The sequence below is a fragment of the Palaemon carinicauda genome, chromosome 1 (genome assembly GCF_036898095.1).
Source record: "Palaemon carinicauda isolate YSFRI2023 chromosome 1, ASM3689809v2, whole genome shotgun sequence".
Taxonomy (NCBI): domain Eukaryota; kingdom Metazoa; phylum Arthropoda; class Malacostraca; order Decapoda; family Palaemonidae; genus Palaemon; species Palaemon carinicauda.
The window spans coordinates 98,344,358-98,363,291 of NC_090725.1; the positions used below are offsets into that span (position 1 = coordinate 98,344,358).

The 18,934-nt window shown below is 42.7% G+C and overlaps 1 protein-coding gene across 3 annotated transcripts in view; it reads left to right on the forward strand.

The window, feature by feature from the left end:
• Positions 1-18,532, forward strand: part of Ced-12 (engulfment and cell motility Ced-12) — a 185,219-nt gene extending 166,687 nt beyond the window's left edge. For all 3 annotated transcript variants that reach the window (XM_068383010.1, XM_068383016.1, XM_068383000.1), the window contains exon 16: positions 17,977-18,532. In XM_068383010.1, coding sequence (XP_068239111.1) covers positions 17,977-18,140 — 164 coding nt within the window. In that variant the 3' untranslated portion in view covers positions 18,141-18,532. The remainder of the gene's footprint in view (positions 1-17,976) is intronic.
• The last annotated feature ends 402 nt before the right edge of the window (positions 18,533-18,934 follow it).

Here is an 18,934-nt window from a genome sequence, read left to right on the forward strand (position 1 = left end):
CGCCAGCGCTCGCCATCGTGGCGGCACGCGCAGTCTCCTACTCGCGCCCACGAGGATACGCGCACGCGCCCCGCGCCCATCCTCTCCTGCAGTTGCGCGCCAGGGGTATCTCTCCTGCGAGCGCGCCCCCTACGACATCTGCTGGGGCGCGCGAACTCTCGCCTGCTCGCCCGCGTGTTCAACGCCCTGATCCTGCGCGCCCGCGCGCGCCATCAGTCTCCTGCGCGCCCACAATCTCCCGCGTGCGCTCCTACGCGCCATCAGTGCGCTGGCAGTCTCCCGCGCGTGACCCCTGGTATTCTCCATCGCGCGAGCACCATTACGCACCCCCGCGCAAGCGTCAATACCCTCCCGTGCGCGAGGCTGCTGGACAACGCATGGCAAGGTCACCATCGCTGCATTCCCCTCCCCGCAAACTCATAACAGCGCGCATTGCGGCGGAAGAGAAACATCCAGAAAAGTCCAGGATCCCTTTTTCTTTTCAGGCGAACCCACCCATGGGAACTCCTCCCAGGGATCCGTCTATCCCTGTCCCTCCAGAGGGAGTGTCTGACAGCGCGGCTGTCAGTCAACAACCCGGGTTTGGTGCACTAATCAGAGCAGTTACGCAGGCTTTCAAGCTTGTTCTCTCTGAATTAGGTCACAGATCCTTGGCTGTTTCTACTCCTCTGAAGAGAAAAAGAGGAGTTCCGGACACGGTAACTTCTCCGAGAGCTGAGTTGACTCTATGCAAGCCTTCGAGGCAGGTTCCTTCACCCCCCCCCCCCAGACTTTTTCTCCTTCACTGTTGGACGAGTACTTCCCGTCCTGAGGGGAATCACGTGAGGTGAGACGTTCCCCCATCGCACCAATGAGGGAAGCCCCATCTCACGCTGAGAAGTCTTCCCGAGTAGGGGCTGAAAAGAACTTGCCACCATCTATGTTGGAGTCCTACATCCTTCCCAGGAAGGAGTCGAAGGACTCGAAGACTGTACCAAAGTCCTCTACAAGACCTAGGATGGAGCCAACTAGCCACTCGGAGAACGTCCGTGAATCTCCCCAAGAAGAGCCTTTGGGAACAGGAGACTTTGCTGCAAGTCCAACGTCAGGAGGAGAACAACAAGAGTCAGAGCATGCGTTTTGGCAAGTTCTGACTCTATTGAGGGCTCTCAATGGGTTTGCCGACCCAGAGATCCCTCCTCGAGAGGGCAAGGACACGGTCTTGGACCGCGTATTTGGTACTCAATAACCTTCTAAGGCCAGTGCGGTTCTGCCCTGGTCTCAGGGGGTTAAGAGTACCAGGGACAAGATCACTGTACATCTTTCCGAGTTGTCCTCCTCCAACCGTTCCAGTGCCGGCAACAAGCTTCTCCCACCTCCTCGCGTACAGCAGAGGTGTTACTTCGAGATCTTGGAGGAGCCTTGTTTAGCTCTTCCTCTCCACCATTCGTTGGAAGAGCTTACCAGTGGAGTTCCTCTTGAGAGACTCTCCAACCGGCAGGTCTCGTTCTCGGCAACCGAGATCCTTAACCATGAGAAGGTTGCGAAGTGTGCTATGCAAGCCACGACATCTGGTTAGGGACTTTAGGTATCCTGATACGCTCTGAGGATTTCTCCAAAGAACGTACCAGGAAAGCTATGGAGACATTCCTCCTCTCAGGCACTCGCACGATCGAGTTTTTGGCCCACCAAGTCTCGAACTTGTGGGCAAACACCATCCTGAAACGTCGGGATGCGGTGGCCGAGAGGTTCCATTAGAAGGTCCCTAGCACCGAGATCAATAGCCTCAGGCATTCTTCCTTAGAAGGAACGAACCTGTTTGAGCCTAAGGATGTGGAACAGGCCGCTGAGAGGTGGAGGAATTCTCACCAAGACTCCCTCCTTCATAGGGCTTTGACACCTAAGCCCTATAAACCTCCAGCACCCCAGCAGTCCCATCCGACCAAGACCACAAAACCAATGGCAGCAGCGAAGACAGTGGTGTCTAACCCCTTTCCTGTCAAGGATAGGAAAGGCAAAAAGTCCTCCAGAGGAGGTAAGAATCCTAGAGGGAGCAGCCGAGGCCGCAAACGCTAGGATTGGCAGTCCCCCTGCATGTCCACCAGTGGGGGGATGCCTACAAAGTTGCGCAGACAGGTGGCAGCAACTCGGGGCCGATTCCTGGACAATTTCCGTAATCAGTCAGGGATATCGCATCCCGTTCACAACATCTCTACCTCCCCTGACGACGAATCCAGTGTCATTGAGCTCCCTTGCCATGGGATCAGCAAGGGGGCAAGCCCTTCGGGCAGAAGTCCAGACCCTGTTGAAGAAGGACACTCTCCAAGAGGTCCTCGACGGGTCCCCAGGCTTCTTCAGTCGACTCTCTTTTGTAAAGAAGGCGTCTGGAGGCTAGAGACAAGTCATCGACCTCTCAGCCCTGAACAAGTTTGTCAAACAAACTCCGTTCAGCATGGAGACTGCAGACACGGTCAGACTAGCAGTGAGACCGCAAGACTTCATGTGTACACTGGATCCAAAGGACGCGTACTTCCAGATCCCAGTCCATTCGTCTTCAAGGAAGTACTTAAGATTCAGCCTAGACAACAAGGAGTACCAGTTCAAGGTGCTATGTTTCGGTCTCTCCACAGCACCACAGGTTTTCACCAGAGTGTTCACCCTAATATCTTCGTGGGCACACAGGATCAGCATCTGTCTCCTCCGTTATCTGGACGACTGGTTGATCCTAGCAGACTCGGTGTTATCCCTTCTTCAACACCGGGACAGACTTCTGAGACTTTGCCAGGATCTGGGGATCATGGTAAATCTCGAGAAGTCCTCTCTGCTTCCCACTCAAAGACTGGTATATCTAGGCATGGTTATAGACACCAATCTCCACAAAGCCTTCCCATCAGATGACAGGATAGCAAGGCTGAGGAAGGTCGCAAGCCCTTTTCTCAGACGAGAAGAACTTCCAGCCCAATCGTGGTTACGTCTCCTCGGTCACCTTTTATCATTGGCTCGTCTAGTTCCCAACGGCCGCCTCAGGATGAGATCCCTCCAGTGGCAACTCAAGTCCCGGTGGAATCAAGCTTACGATTCCCCGGACGTCCTGATCCCTATGGGACCTGCGGAACGGACGGACCTCCAGTGGTGGGTGACAGCCGAGAACCTACGAAGAGGAGTGGATCTTCTCGTCCTCCCCCCGGATTTGATGTTGTTTTCGGACGCTTCAAAGAAAGGGTGGGGGGCCCACGTATTGCACCACACGACCTCAGGCCTGTGGTCAGAATCAGAAAAGTACCTCCAAATAAATCTCCTAGAGATGAAGGCTGTCTTCCTGGCCCTTCAACAGTTCCAACAATATCTGGTGGGTCACTCTGTGGTGGTGATGAGCGACAACACCACAGTAGTGGCATACATCAACAAACAAGGAGGTACCTTTTTTGCAGCAGCTATCCCATCTAGCAGTAGAGATACTGAGATGGGCCGAAATCCACTCGATTCCACTATCGGCACGCTTCATTCCAGGCAAAAGGAATGTGCTCCCCGACAATCTGAGCAGAGCGTCTCAGATAGTGAGTACCGAGTGGTCTTTGGATCATCTAGTAGCCAACAAAGTCCTGACTTTGTGGGGTTCTCCGACTGTGGATCTGTTTGCAACAGGCCTTAACTTCAAGCTTCCGCTGTACTGCTCCCCAGTCCCAGACCCCAAGGCTTTCTGGCAAGATGCTCTCCAACAATGGTGGGACAACATCGACGTTTACGCCTTTCCCCCGTTCTGTCTGATGAGGAGGGTGCTCAACAAGACCAGAACATCGTTCAATCTCTCAATGACCCTCATAGCGCTATGGTATCACGCGGAATCTTTTCCGGACCTTCTGCAACTCCTAACGGAGCTACCGAGTAAACTCCCTTCACGGCACAATCTGCTCAGACAACCACATGCCAACATCTTCCACAAAGCCGTAGCTTCGCTACGACTTCACACCTGAAGACTATCCAGCATCTCCTCACTGAGAGAGGATTTTCGCAGCAAGTTGCTGTCAGGATGTCTGAACATCTGCGAAAGTCATCAGCAGCAGTCTACCAGACAAAGTGGAAAGTCTTCTGTGGTTGGTGTCGTGGAAGGGGTATCTCTCCACTCAATGCCACTATTCCAACAATAGCGGAGTTCCTCGTGTATTTGCAGGAAGAAATGCGCCTTTCAGTCTCGGCAGTGAAAGGCTATCACTCAACCTTAAGTCTAGCTTTCAGGCTGAAAGGAATGGAAATTTTTTCATCGCTAGAACTTTCTCTACTCATACGTAGTTATGAACTTACCTGCCCTGAGTCGGAAGTGAGACCTCCTCCATGGAACGTGGTTCGAGTTCTCAGGTCTCTTAAGAGACCTCCCTATGAATCATTACGCCAGGCATCAGATTGCCACCTAACTTGGAAGACGGTGTTCCTGCTAGCTCTGGCTTCACCCAAGCGTGTTAGTGAACTTCATGGTCTCTCGTATAACATCGCCCATTCAAGGGGATGGGGGGAGGTAACGTTCAGCTTCATCCCTGAGTTTATTGCTAAGACTCAGAATCCTGGAGTAGCGGATCCTCGATTCGACTCCTTCCGGATTTCTAGTCTCCGTTCTGTAACAGATGACCCAGACCATCTCTTACTATGCCCAGTAAGGAGTTTGAGGCTATACCTTAAAAGAACAGCTGCAGTCCGTCCTCATGTGCCAGCATTATTCGTCAGCACAGGGAGGACTAAGAGGAGGGTCACCAAGAACACCATCTCTGCATGGATTTGTTGGGTAATTCATCTGGCCTTGAATCCAGATCCTCCTCTGTCACGTTGCCCTAGAGCACATGATGTCAGGGGCATAGCTACGTCCCTGGCCTTCAAAAGAAATTTCTCTGTGAAGCAGGTCCTGCAAGCGGGGGTGTGGAAGTGTCAGACAACCTTCACAGCCCACTACCTGCAAGACGTGACCCACAGGAGGCTCGATACGTTCTCTATCGGTCCTGTGGTGGCTGCACAACAGCTGGTTTAAAACCTCAAGCTCCTTACTGGACAAGTAGCAGAAGGTTGAGGGTATTGTTACCTGGTTTTAGTCTGCATGAATGAAAAGGTTTGACTGGCCCTTATTCTTTTCTTCATCATCCCCTCTCTTGGGGAAAGCAGCATCCTGGGTTCTCTGCTTAGCTGACCTCAAACCACTGCAGGTAAACCATGTTCCCTTGTGTTCCTAGTATTAAGTTAGTACTGTCACGTCCCCATACCCTGACGAGGTGGTATTGGGAAAGTCCTAGTCTACAAGTTTCCATCTAAAGAACTTCAGAACAACTTCCTAGGATGAGTCACACTTCGTTATACCTTCACACACAGCTTGCGTAGGCCGCAGTCCTTGCGTAGCAAGGTGCAGGGACTCCTTATTTCTTGGGTGCTGACACTCAAATAACTAGTCCCCGGGCAAAGCCAAAAAGCCAGTACTGGCTGGGACGTCCACCCTTCCTAATGGGTGAGTCACCCCTATTAAATAGCGTGGTTTGTATTTCAGTTACGGAACAAATTACTAATTCGTAGATAATTTGTATTTTTCCTAACTATACAAACCTTAGCTATTTAATCAAACTTGCCCGCCAGCCTTGTCCCCCTTGAAGTCCTACCTCCAAGCAAAGTGAGCTCAAGCACAGGTGTGTGTGAGGGGGGGGGGGGGTAGCAAGCTACCCTCCCCTACCACCGCTAACTAGCGGTGTGGGTAGTAAACCCTTGTTAAATTTTAATGGTTCGTCATGTCAGCTACGCCGAAAGTAATACCCCTATTAAATAGCTAAGGTTTGTATACAGGTATTGCTCGACTTATGACCTATGCGACATACGACTATTCGACTTTACGACCATTTTTTCAGGGTGATGACGTCGCAAGTTAATCGGAAATAGGACGAATATTTCCTTGAAAATAATCTATTTTCTTGTATACCCCTATAAACTGATTTATCTCGGTAAATTATTATTTTCTTTTATTGTTAATATTCAGTATTTATTTTCTGTTAAAAATACATTAAGAAAAGTTTTAATATCTGTCGAGTTCATATTATGTCTGGTGACATCACATCACCGGCGGAAAGCGTCCGGGCAATACAGTGATTTCCTTCCAATAGGCTAACGATTAATATTAGTATTTCCATAATCGAAATATTAAATAACGATACAAATTATTTTGAGGGTCTGTTTCGGTTGTCATGAGTACTACGTAGCGTAAATTTGACTGTACGCTACTTTTTTAATCTCTGATAATGGATCGATGTTTATCAAAAGAAAATATACTAATAGGGCAAATATTTTCTTGAACATAATATATTTCCTTTTACATTATAAAAATAAAATACTTTTGTTTGTTAAGTTAGTATTTTCTTTTCATTTCTTACGAGAAACAAAGAAAATGAATTTACATATTTTGCAAGTCATTCTTCGTAGAGTTTACTGTACGTCACGTGTCTTGTGACGTCATGTATCTGGCGGAAGCGCGCTGACAAACCGAATGATTTCCTTTCATTTTTACCGAGTAATCTTATTACAGCATTCCCATCATCGAAACACCCAGTAATGATATCAAGTGTTTTAGTGGTCTGTATCATTAGTTATAAGATTAGTACAACTTACCGTAAATTTAAGAAAAAAAGTCTGATGACGTCATATTTCTGGCGGAAGGCGAGAGGCAAATCAAGTGATTTCCTTCCGATGCGTTACTATTCCCATAATCGAAACATCGAATAATGATATATAGAATTTTTTAATAATTTTCAAAAAAAATATGAAGATACAACTGAATTAAAAACAAAATACAGAGAGAGAGAGAGAGAGAGAGAGAGAGAGAGAGAGAGAGAGAGAGAGAGAGAGAGAGAGAGTATTCCTTTTATAACTAATAATAAGGTCTATAAACGAACTGTAAGGAAAATGTGATACCCTATAACATATTGGCGCTGATGTAATATGCATTATGAAGAAATTTCGAATGTCAAGAAAATTATATAAATCAGTGTTATTCGCACTATATGTAGGTGCTCATAATAGTAATGTGGCAGCATGACTTTAAGATCAGCTGATGCCAACCGAAAGTAAATCAAAAGCATTTGTTGATTATTGATATGCTCAAGAAATTGAAAAATAAAATATAAACAAGCTTTAATAAACCACAATTAAACACAGTAATGTCTAATGAAATATAAAGGCTTAATATTGAACTAGAATACTGTATGAAGCTTTAAAAATGAACTACCCGTATGCGATTGCGAAAGCGAGCACACACACACACACACACACACACAGAAAGAGCTACAACGATTTCGCATTATACCTAATGATTAGACGAACTGTATGGAAACTGATTTCCTATAACATATTGGCATTGATGTAATATTCATCATGAAGATATTTCTAATAAGTTAAGAAATGATAAAAAAATATGCCATACGTATGTACGCCATATTATGATACGGTTGGTAGCGGCACTTTCAGATCAGCTGATCATAACCAAAGGTAAACAAAATTTTCAGTACTCGATTGTAAAATGCTTCCAAAATTGATAAATAGAATACAAAAATGCATTTATAGAGCATATGATATATCCTATGAAACAAGAAAATGGAATAATGATAGACAGTAAGAAAATATTGACAAAATATGATCCAGATGATTGCCGAATCATAACGTATCAAAATAAATCTACGGAAACTTCACTTTTCTAGTTCGACATACGGCGAACTCGACTTACGACTCACCTCTCGGTCCCTATCTCGGTTGTAAGTCGGCGACTACCTGTAGTTAGGAAAATTACAAATTATCTACGAATTTGTCATTTTGTAACGTCTGCCATTATATGTTGTTTTTGTTTGCGTGCTTCGCATCAGGTCTTCCTATGTGTTTGGGAGGGTAGTACCCCCCCCTCCGATCACAGTGGTCACCTGATTTCAAGCCAGTCTCCTCCCCCTGGGTGTCCTCTCCCCCTTTACGCCTTTCACCACTCCCTACATAGGGGGGTAGGCTTAGGTCACGTGCTTTTAGAGAATGGGAAGTCACCCAGGGTGGGGACTGGCTCTTTCGCTCAATGCGTCATCGCGGGTAGCGTATGCGCCTCGCCTCCTCCCCCCTCTCTCAAGTTATCCATCCGTGTTATTAATTCCTCCCGTCCCGGATGGCCGCGATATTTTGTGAATCGTATCTACTAATGGTAGTTACGTTTCTTTGATCAGATTCAGACAACCTACTCTGTTCTGATACCTTACTTTATCCTATATTTGTTTACGTAATTTTATGGATGGTTGGTTCGAGAGAGAAAGGGGCTGCAACGGAGATTATAGTTTATGTCTCAGGTTATCCATCCTTGTTAATAATTCCTCCTGTCCCGGAGGGCCGGGATATTTTGTGAATCGTATCTACTAATGGTAGTTATTTTTCTTTGATCGGATTCAAACTTCCTACTCTGTTCTGATACACTTTATCCTATATTAGTTTACGTAATTTTATGGATGGTTGGTTTGTGAGAGAGAGAGGGGCTGCGACGGAGATTATAGTTTATGTTAGAGTTAATACATAGTATTTGCTTACGTAGCATTGGGTTTTTGCACTGGATTTACGCATGTTTTCCGGCGCCACAATGGTATCTATTTTCGCCCTTCCTGTCATTAGGTTTAATTCATTTTATTTCATGCTTTCCGGAGTCTACGGACTTCGATGGTTGTGTCTAGTCTGCTTGTCACTTCTTGCTTACGCTTCCCATCTCAGTGAGTATCCCGTGTGCTGAGAACGCATAATAAAGACTACCTTTTCATGACAGAGGCGTAACATGTTTTTTTAATGCTATTTCGTATAATTTCCTTTAGCTTAAGCACGCATGTTTTTCTGCTGGGTGTCACGGCGGAATTTAATTTCTTTAGTGTTTCGCTGGGGTTCCCGGCACAAGTTAATTTTATATTCATATACTAAATTATCTTACTCTGTGGAATTCTTACTCGCTGCACTCTAACCTCGGGAAGTAGGCTTGAGTTATACACTAAGGAGATAAGGGAGACAGCCGAGAGAGAGAGAGATAGCTCTCACGATCTGAGAGTCGATGCAAATAGCGCTCTCTCCTCGGTTAGTCATGGATGGCCACCAGTCGGGCCGGACTGAGTGTGAACCTTGCTACGTACCGCGTATCCCTCTATTCCCGGAATTCCATCTTCGATATTCTTCCTCTCCGTGAGAGCCGGGATGACTTGGAATCGTATCCATGAGATAGTTACTATGTTTCTTTGATTGGATTCAGATAAAATTTTTTACACTGTTCTGATCCTGTAGGTTGATTTTATATATTACAGGATATTTGCAGTATGATTGTTCCAAGGAGAGTTAAAGACGGAGATTTGTAGTTCTTGAATATACAGTGAACCCTCGTTTATCGCGGTAGATAGGTTCCAGACGCGGCCCGCGATAGGTGAAATTCCGCGAAGTAGTGACATCATATTTACCTATTTATTTAACATGTATATTCGGACTTTTAAAACCTTCCCTTGTACGTAGTACTGTTAACAAACCACCCTTTAATGTACAGAACACTTAATGCATGTACTACAGCACCCTAAACTAAAACAGGCACAAATATTAAAGGCGATTTTATATCATGCGTTTCCTAAACACCTAAAAAGCACGATAAAAAATGGCAACCAATGTTTTGTTTACGTTCATCTCTGATCATAATAAAGAAACAAACTCATTTAGTGTACACATATATGTATAGGTTAGTTTTTGCATCGATTATATTGATTATACAGTATGTTGATTTTTTTATTACCAATGTTTTACTTTATTTTTCTTAGGACTTCCAAATGAAATGTTTTTCTTTATGACGCCGCCTGAAACGACGGCGTCATAAAGTACTGTACGCTCAGTAAACAACCACGCTCAGAACAAACAAGGCATTTAACGCGCATGATGATAGTGATAAATAATGATACAGTACAGTATTTACAGTAAAAGCATTTACAAAATATGTTACCTTACAAATATAATTTACCGTATCTATATAAAATCATACAGTACTGTACAGTACATATTGTACGTAGCAAAGCAGGAAAACAATTTACGAGAGAGAGAGAGAGAGAGAGAGAGAGAGAGAGAGAGAGAGAGATTGTTTTACGTACGTACTGTAAATGTAAATTTTAAACAAAAAAATCCATTTACGAGAGAGAGAGAGAGAGAGAGAGAGAGAGATTGTTTTACGTACGTAAATGTAAATTTTAAACAAAAAAAATATGATAGGTTACAACATGTAGACTTTTAAAACCTTCCCTTTAACTTAATGCATACAGTACGTACAGTACTAAACTATAAAACAGGCACAAATACAGTTTTAGAATGTGAGAATATTAAAGTAAAAAATAAAGATTGTTACTGTACTCACCACGAAAGAAGTTGAAGAAAAACTTGAATGATGATGGCGATGAATTTGCTGCACAGTAGAAATGATGATGATGAAGCTGATGATGTGTTCTACTGTGCAGCCAGGTAGTATTTTACGTCTCTTCAGACGGAGGTGTCTTTTCCTGGGACACCTCTTCAACTTCTTCCTGGGAAACATCTTCAATTTCTTCCGAAGGCATACTAGCAGGAGGAACTGGCTCTTTTTTGCGAGGCTGGAAGAACATTGTGATCGGAAGTTGTTGCCGCTGCTTCTTTTTTCGATCTAAGAGCATCTTGTAGGGAGTCATTATGTCATCAACCTTGTTGCAGAATTGCATCGACCGAACCATATCCTCGTCCCACTCTTGCAACATTTCTTTCAACTCCTTCGCATGGTTGCAGGCCTTGGCAAGCCGTTCTAATGTTAAGCCCGTTTCTTCGACATTTTCTTGGGTCTCTTCCTGGGTTTCACTCTCTTCTTCGCTTGCCGATTTCGTCAGGTCTTCGAGGTCTTCGTCAGTTAGGGGCTGGGAATGGCAGTCCAACAACTCGTCGACGTCTTCAGTCGTCATGTCGCCAAACCCGTCACCTCCAATTATGGCAGCCAACTGCACAGATTTGCGTATTGCAGAGTGTTGGATTTCAGCAGGTGTAAATCCCTCGTCGTCGTAAACAATCTGGGGCCACAACTTCTTCCAGCTCGCATTCACAGTTGCAGGTTTCATCTCTTGAAGTGCCTTCTGAATATTCTGCAGGCACGTGGCTATGGTGTACTGCCGCCAGTACGCCTTCAAGTTAAAATCTTCATCCTCATTATGTTGGGCAGCATCCACACACGCAACGAGGTCCGCCAAGGTGTTCTTCGTGTAGAGGGCCTTGAACGCCCTGATAACCCCCTGGTCCATCGGTTGAATTAATGACGTGGTGTTGGGTGGCAGGAACTCAACCTGAATGCCCTCATGCGACAGGTCAGTTGCGTGTCCACCAGCGTTATCCATAAGGAGAAGGATCTTGAATGGCAAGCCCTTCTCTAAGAGATATTTGCTGACTTGCGGGATAAAACACTGATGGAACCAGTTGGAGGTCAGCATCTTCGTAATCCATGCTTTTTGATTATGCATCCAGTACACGGGAAGGAGATTCTTATTTTTATTTTTCAAAGCGCGAGGATTTTTCAACTTATAAATAAGCCCCGGCAGCAGCATTGTCACACATCACGAGGGTAACGCAATCCTTGAATGCTTTAAAGCCAGAGGCTTTGGCTTCCTCTTTGAACAGGAAAGTTCGCGACGGCATTCTCTTCCAAAACAAGCCGGTCTCATCCATATTAAAGACTTGTTCCGGCTTGTATCCACCTTCGGCGATAATATTCTTGAATGTCTGGTTCGCGTAAGTTTCAGCAGCGGCAGTGTCAGCCGAAGCAGCCTCGCCATGCAGGGAAACGCCTTTCAGAGCGAAGCGTTTCTGAAACTTCGCGAACCATCCTTTGCTGGCGGAAAAACGTTGTTTCTGAGGCTGGGAATCAGTGGATGTCCCTGGTTGAGGATCATCTGCATCATCATCTTCTTCAGCATGGTTGCCGTCGTCGTCTTGAGGTTCCTTTGCAGCAAAATTCTCATACAAGCTCAAAGCCTTTGTTCGGATGGTGTTCGTATCCAAGGCTATGTTCTTCTTCCGGCAGTCGGCAATCCACACAGCTAAAGCACCTTCCATGCGTACGATCGTTTTATTACGCGTTGTAACGACTCGCTTCGCTGATCTGCTAAAGGTGATTGCAGCCGTCTTTCTAATGTTCGCCTCGTCCTTCTTGATATAGCGAACAGTAGATTCGTTGATCCCAAAATGGCGCGCAGCGGACGCGTAACTTATACCATCTTTTAACATCGAGAAGCGTAACCTTCTCAGCAATCGTCATCATCCTTCGGTGGCGTTTAGGCTCACTACCAGCCTTAGTAGAAGCAGAACGCTTGGGAGCCATTGTACAGTAGGATTTGACAAAAAGTTCAACTTAAAAAGGTCGCACACAGCACAGATTAAACTTCACAAACTTAAGAACGTCTACTCAGCGATACGCGGGAACAGAGAGTGGACGACCCGGGCCCGCGAGAACCTAGATGCTGGAAGCTGGAGATGATGGCAAAACACCAGTCACAGGCTAGATAACAAAACTTGAGTTCTGATTCGTCATCTATCAGCGCTTGAACCAATCACAACCCGTCTTACAGTATATGATGCGTAGGTTACCAACTCATACAAGATACCCCGCGCATACCGTACGTACGTATTAATAATAATAATAATAAATAATGATAATAATACAGTACAGTACTGTAAAAATAATAATAATAATGATAATAATAATAACAATCATAATTTTATTAACAACAACAACAATAATAATAACAATAATAATAATAGCTTTACGTATGCTACAGTATTTTATTCTTTTGTAGGATCTCTCTCTCTCTCGTACGCTTATTCGAAATGTGATTTTTGCAACAAAGAATATTATTGGATGCAGTACTGTACTACGTACGTATACATACAAAAGATTCATGGAAAAGAAGCACATCCATTACATTTGTAGTACGTACAGTAGTAGCCATCAGCAGCCTTACACCATTCTAATATTGTATGACTGCATCTGATTTGCGTTTCATGTTCGATTTAATTTTACTACGTACTGTATACAGTACTGAATTATCGTATGATAATAATACAGTAATAATAATAATAATAATGATGATAATAATAACAATAATAATTTTATTAACAACAACAACAACAATAATAATAATAATAACAATAATAATACACGTAATAGCTTTACGTATGCTATTTTATTCTTTTGTAGGATGTGTCTCTCTCTCTCTCTCTCTCTCTCTCTCTCTCTCTCTCTCTCTCTCTCTCTCTCTCTCTCTCCCTCGTACGCTTATTCGAAATGTGATTTTTGCAACAAAGAATATTATTGGATGCAGTACTACGTACGTATACATACAAAAGAATCATGGAAAAGATGCACATCCATTACATTTGTAGTATAGTAGCCATCAGCAGCCTTACACCATTCTAATATGGTATGACTGCATCTGATTTGCGTTTCATGTTCGATTTAATTTTACTACGTACTGTATACAGTACTGTATTATCGTATGATCACATTCTCTTTTCGTGTTTTATTTCTTTCTGTGCTGAATTATATATCATATGTAATGCAATGAACAATCAGTAAGAGCAGATATTACTAATTACAGTATTAATGGAATTACAGGTAACAAAATATCGTATTTGGGGGTCTTCAGATTTCGCGGTATTTTCGAATTTTCCGGAAAATCCGCGATATGTATATATATATGGGTTATGGAAAAAACCCGCGAAGTGGTGAATCCGCGATGGTCGAACCGCGAAGTAGCGAGGGTTCACTGTATATTGTTACTGGCCGGATTTACTTCAGTGGGAATTCATACTTGCAACCAAGTATTCCGGAAACAGTATTGGTGTCCCTAATTCTGGTTTCCTTGTATCTCCTTGTCCCAACCTTTATTCATCTATAAGTACATCCTACTCCGGTAGGGGTATGGAGGGTTGAGAGAAGTTTCATAGTGGCATTTTTCTCTCTGGAGAGGGCGGACTGGTACAAGATTAATCCAGCCGCCATTTCTAACGGTTTCAAACCTTTGTGTGGCAATACTTTGGATGACAGGAGATGGTGGAAGAAGGAAAACAGAATATTAGGGTTCTATTGTAAAACGGTAAGAAAGAATACAACTTCGCTGAGCTATCCACAGTGGATTTAACTTAACTATATTTGTCACCGGTTTTTCCGGCGAAATCAAGTATGATACTCATGTAGCAAATTGACTTACAGGTGGTACTCTGTCAGGAGACAACATGCACTGCTGTGCTGTAGCAGTCGTGTGGGCATGAGGTCTGCCGATCTCATGCCGGGCGCCATGCTCAGTGGCCTCTAAGGTAAAATGTATGAGGTCGGCCCTACCCGAAGAGGGCAAGCCTTTTACGCTACCCAAACCACTCCCAACCAGACTATCACCAGTTTCTAAGCTACTGATGGACTCGGCAGTGTCTAATCCTCCACATCAGGGGTCAAGAGCAAGAAGCTCAAAGGGGCAGACGCCGGAACTTGATTTCTGTCTGGTGGCCTTCTCGAGCCAGCTCATGGAGAGGTTGAGTAGTGTAGTCCAGTCCCAGGTTGGTCCAATTGCCGATCGACTGCTGTCTATGGACGGTTTGGGCCAGGGACTGCAAAATCAGGAAAATATGATAGAAAATCCTTGCGGTCCAGACTACCACAACAATGGTAGTTTGTGGTTCCGGACGTGTCAAAGCTCCCGGCGATCGTTTAGAACGTCCCGTGGCGATTGGCTCTTCATGCCCCATTCTCAGAGGGCATGTTGACAATAGCAGGAGGTGGTGCCCGTGCAGTAGATTTTGAATGATATCCGCCGGGTTTACAATTCATCTTCCCTTGATACGAGCGCCGAGCAAGCTCGGTCCGCCTGGCTCCGGACTTTAAATGAGTGAGACTGTGTCAATACCAAGTTAACCCCTCATAAGAATACATACACTATGTTCGAGGTGGACAGGAAAACCCCGACACCATGTACCTCCAAGGTAGTAGGCCTTACCTTACAGGTGGAAATGGAAGGCAAGCCCACGCCGCAACTACGGAAGACGGAACTAACTTCCCTGTTGTTCCCAGGAGGCCAAGAATGCTGGATCGATGCACCAGCTACTGTCACGGCAGGGTCATTGAACTAGGACTGTGCCACCACACAGTTTAGTGAACGCCTCCCTGGACTTCCAGACTCTCTGGTTAAGATAGACTACCTATAATTGTTCAGTGGCTACTTTCCTCTCGGTAAGGGTGGAAGAGACTTTAGTAAGCAGCTCTTCTTGGACACTCCAAAATCAAACCATTGTTCTCTATTATTGGGTCGTATTGTAGCCTCTGTACCATGGTCTTCCACTGTCTTGGGTTAGAGTTCTCTTGCTTGAGGGTACACTATTCTATCTTATTTCTCTTTCTCTTTTTTTTCACATTTTTATAGTTTATGTATAAAAGATCTAATTTAATGTTTTTACTGTTCTTAAAATATTTTTTGATTGTTTATTGCTTGCTTCTTTTGTAGTTTATTTCCTTGTTTCTTTCCTTACTGGGTTATTAATCCTTATTGGAGCCCTTGGGCTTATAGCATCTTGTTTTTCTGACTACAGTTGGAGCTTAGCTTATAGTAATAAGAATAATAATAACTTAATTTTTCTATGTATTTTATTTCTTAGTTTAACTGTAAAATGCCCTCATTTAGTTGGGAACTGTGTATGAATAGTCCAAACTAAAGCCCCTCTCATCAGTATAGCCTGCATTGCCATCTGTGAGGTATAGGCAGTTATGTAAATAATTGTAAGGTTTATGCTTTAGAGGGCCTGGGAGGGTTTTGAAGGAGGAAAATATTTTTCTTTATAGAAGTCAGATGGTGGTTTCCTATACATCAATGCAAAGCAAGGAGAGTGTTATTTTGGATTTATTCATTACCATTTTAAGGATGTCAAATGGTCAGATAATGATGCATCATTTGGGGATGATTATCATGAGTGTGATCACACCTGCTGAGGTGATTGCTGAGTAATAGGTTTCTGTTTCTATACTAAAGTTCCCCAGATAATATGGGGACAAAATTGTCAATTTAACTAGTATTGAGCTCTTGGAACTGTTGAGCCTCAACCTGAATCTTTCAATACCATTTAAAAGATATCAATTAACCTTTTGAGTGCCAACTCTACACCATATGATTTGACATTCATGCCACGCCTTTTTTTTTGACATTTTACTTAACTCATCTTAGCAAGAAAATAATGAAAGATAGGCCTTTAAAACATTTATTCGCATAGTTGAATAATATTCGGTTCTATTGGTATATAATGTTATTTTTGTAAAGGGTTCATATATGTAAATAATTAAAGAAAAAGAAAAAACCTGGCAATTACTGGAGGTAACTTATGTCATATTGGGCAGAAGAGAATAGAAATACTGGATGGAAGTTGTCCAATGGCGCTGAAAGAGTTGTGCAGGCTAATGTTAATAATATCAAATGATATAGAAGTAGCATATCTATACAACTCAGGCCTGCGATATGCCCCACGGTCAAGCTGATGTTCCCAAGCAAATGATTACAATCATTATGTAGGCTGTGTAATGAATCTTTTTTAGGGGCATAAGAATTTCTTACCTTTTGGGTTCATTTGCCTTAAGGAAAAAGATTCCTGTACAAGCATTAGTCCAGGCATTTGTTGTCTTGCTGATTTGTTCATGTAATAAATATTGGCTCTAGTTATTATTATTATTATTACTTGCTAAGCTACAGCCCTAGTTGGAAAAGTGGTATGCTATAAGGCCAGGGGCTCCAACAGAAAAAATAGCTCAGTGAGGAAAGGAAACAAAGAAAAATTAAACATTTTAAGAAGAGCAACTAGATTAAAATAAATATCTCCTATATAAACTATAAAAACTTTAGCAAACCAAGAGGAAGAGAAATAATAGATTAGTGTGCCCAAGTGTAACTCTAACCCAAAAGACAGTGGAAGTCCATGTTATAGGGGCTATGGCATTACCCAAGATTAGAGAACAATGGTTTGATTTTGGAGTCTCCTTCTCCTAAAAAAGCTGCTTACCATAGCTAGTCTCTTCTACCCTTACAAGGAGAAAAGTTGCCACTGAAAAATTACAGTGAAGTGAGAAGAATTGTTTGGTAATCTCAGTGTTGTCCGGTGTATGAAGACAGAGGAGAATGTGTAAAGAATAGGCCAGACTATTTGGTGTGTGTGTGTAGGCAAAGGGAAAATGAACCAGAGTTCATCGAAAAGTACATGGGTTAGAGCAACTACATTAGTCACTTTTAAGGATAGTCTTTTATTGCTTGTGATTTTTGTATTACATGAGTAAGGGCAACTCAATTACTTTGGTTTAGTGTTATTTGCACTGTTGATGTTATAATAGTTGAGAAACTCAACAGTTTCACCAATTTTATAAGATAATCTGCATGATCAGTTTTTTAGTCATCATGATGTTAAATGAAATCAAAGTTTAGGTTAATGGAGAGACTGGAAATTTGCCCCATTTTGGAAAAGAAGGTAGCAGAATATGTTTGTTCTTCCTTTCATTATGAGGTTTTATTTTAAATGTTTATAAGAGATAGTTTTAGAGAAGGCTCATACAGTAGATAGTCTTATATGTAAATTATATTAGATTTTCAAGTTTAATAATCTGATTTCCACTAGCCCACCACCGTGACTTGGAGGTGAGATTCATTAAGATAAAAAATTTTAATAAAATTAATTTTTTTACTTCCAGTTCACATGGTTTATGTAATAATGGAGGTCATGTGTTTATGTTTTTATTATGGTGTCAATGGTACAACAGCTTATACAGTAGTTGAATCAGTGGTTGGGGAATGGGCAGATAAGGAAGTTTTACTACTGTATATTCCTATTACATATTAATTGTACTATCATTAGAATAAGTGCTCCATTCCATGATAACTTCTGTATATTAACACAGAGAATTCATTACAGGTCAGAGAATGCCAAGCATAGCTACCCAACGTGATTTGGAGATGCTGCTGAACATGGAAATAAAATTGCGCTTGTTAGATGCCGAGGGTGTTACTATACCTCAGCAAGAACCTCCCATTCCCCCTCCACCTCCTAATTATAATTTTTGCTATCAGCTATCTTAAAATATTTCGTGCACAATTCATCAAATATCATAAGCTTGGGTAAATGATTTTATTCAAATAATTTTTCTTAATTTGATACTACCAGGCTAAAGGAATATTTAACATCTTCAAAATGTAGTTATTAGAGAATATAAGAGTACCTTAGAAAAAAGCTAAACTCACAAATTTAGCTTAATGTGTTCCATTTTATTTTCATGTAAAAATTGCTTTTTGACTTTTTTATGCTAAGCTGCCTTATGTTTTTTTTATGTCTGCATTGTAGATCAATTTTATCATTTAAGTTCAATGTAGTATGTGGCTTATAAAAACATCCATTTCCTGAGTAATACTTTAATGAAAAAATCAGATATTAGTGATGGTCACAGTTTTGCAAAAATAAATTGTAAAATTTCTATTTTTCCTAGCTATACAAACTTAAGCTCTCTAAAATAGGGAGTAACTGCTGAAATCATTAACATTGAGCCATGGCCAACAAAACATGCACAATGCAGCATTGGGTTGTCGTCTATTTGTCTGGAAAGATGGGTGGAATCATCAAAAATCCTATTTTTGCATCTGCAACTGGCCTTCCTGGACTATTGTTTCTTGCTATTCTTGGAAGAAGACACAAAATCAGAATAAAAAGGGCAAGAGGAGGAGAAGAGAACTTGCTTCCACCTCTTATCAACTTTCCCATCATTCTGCAATCAAAGAATTTGTATGAGCGACCATCGATAATGAAGCTCATGCAAGGGACAAACCACAAGTGCTTGTCCAACAGAAACTACAACACAACACTGGAGATCAGTTACAGG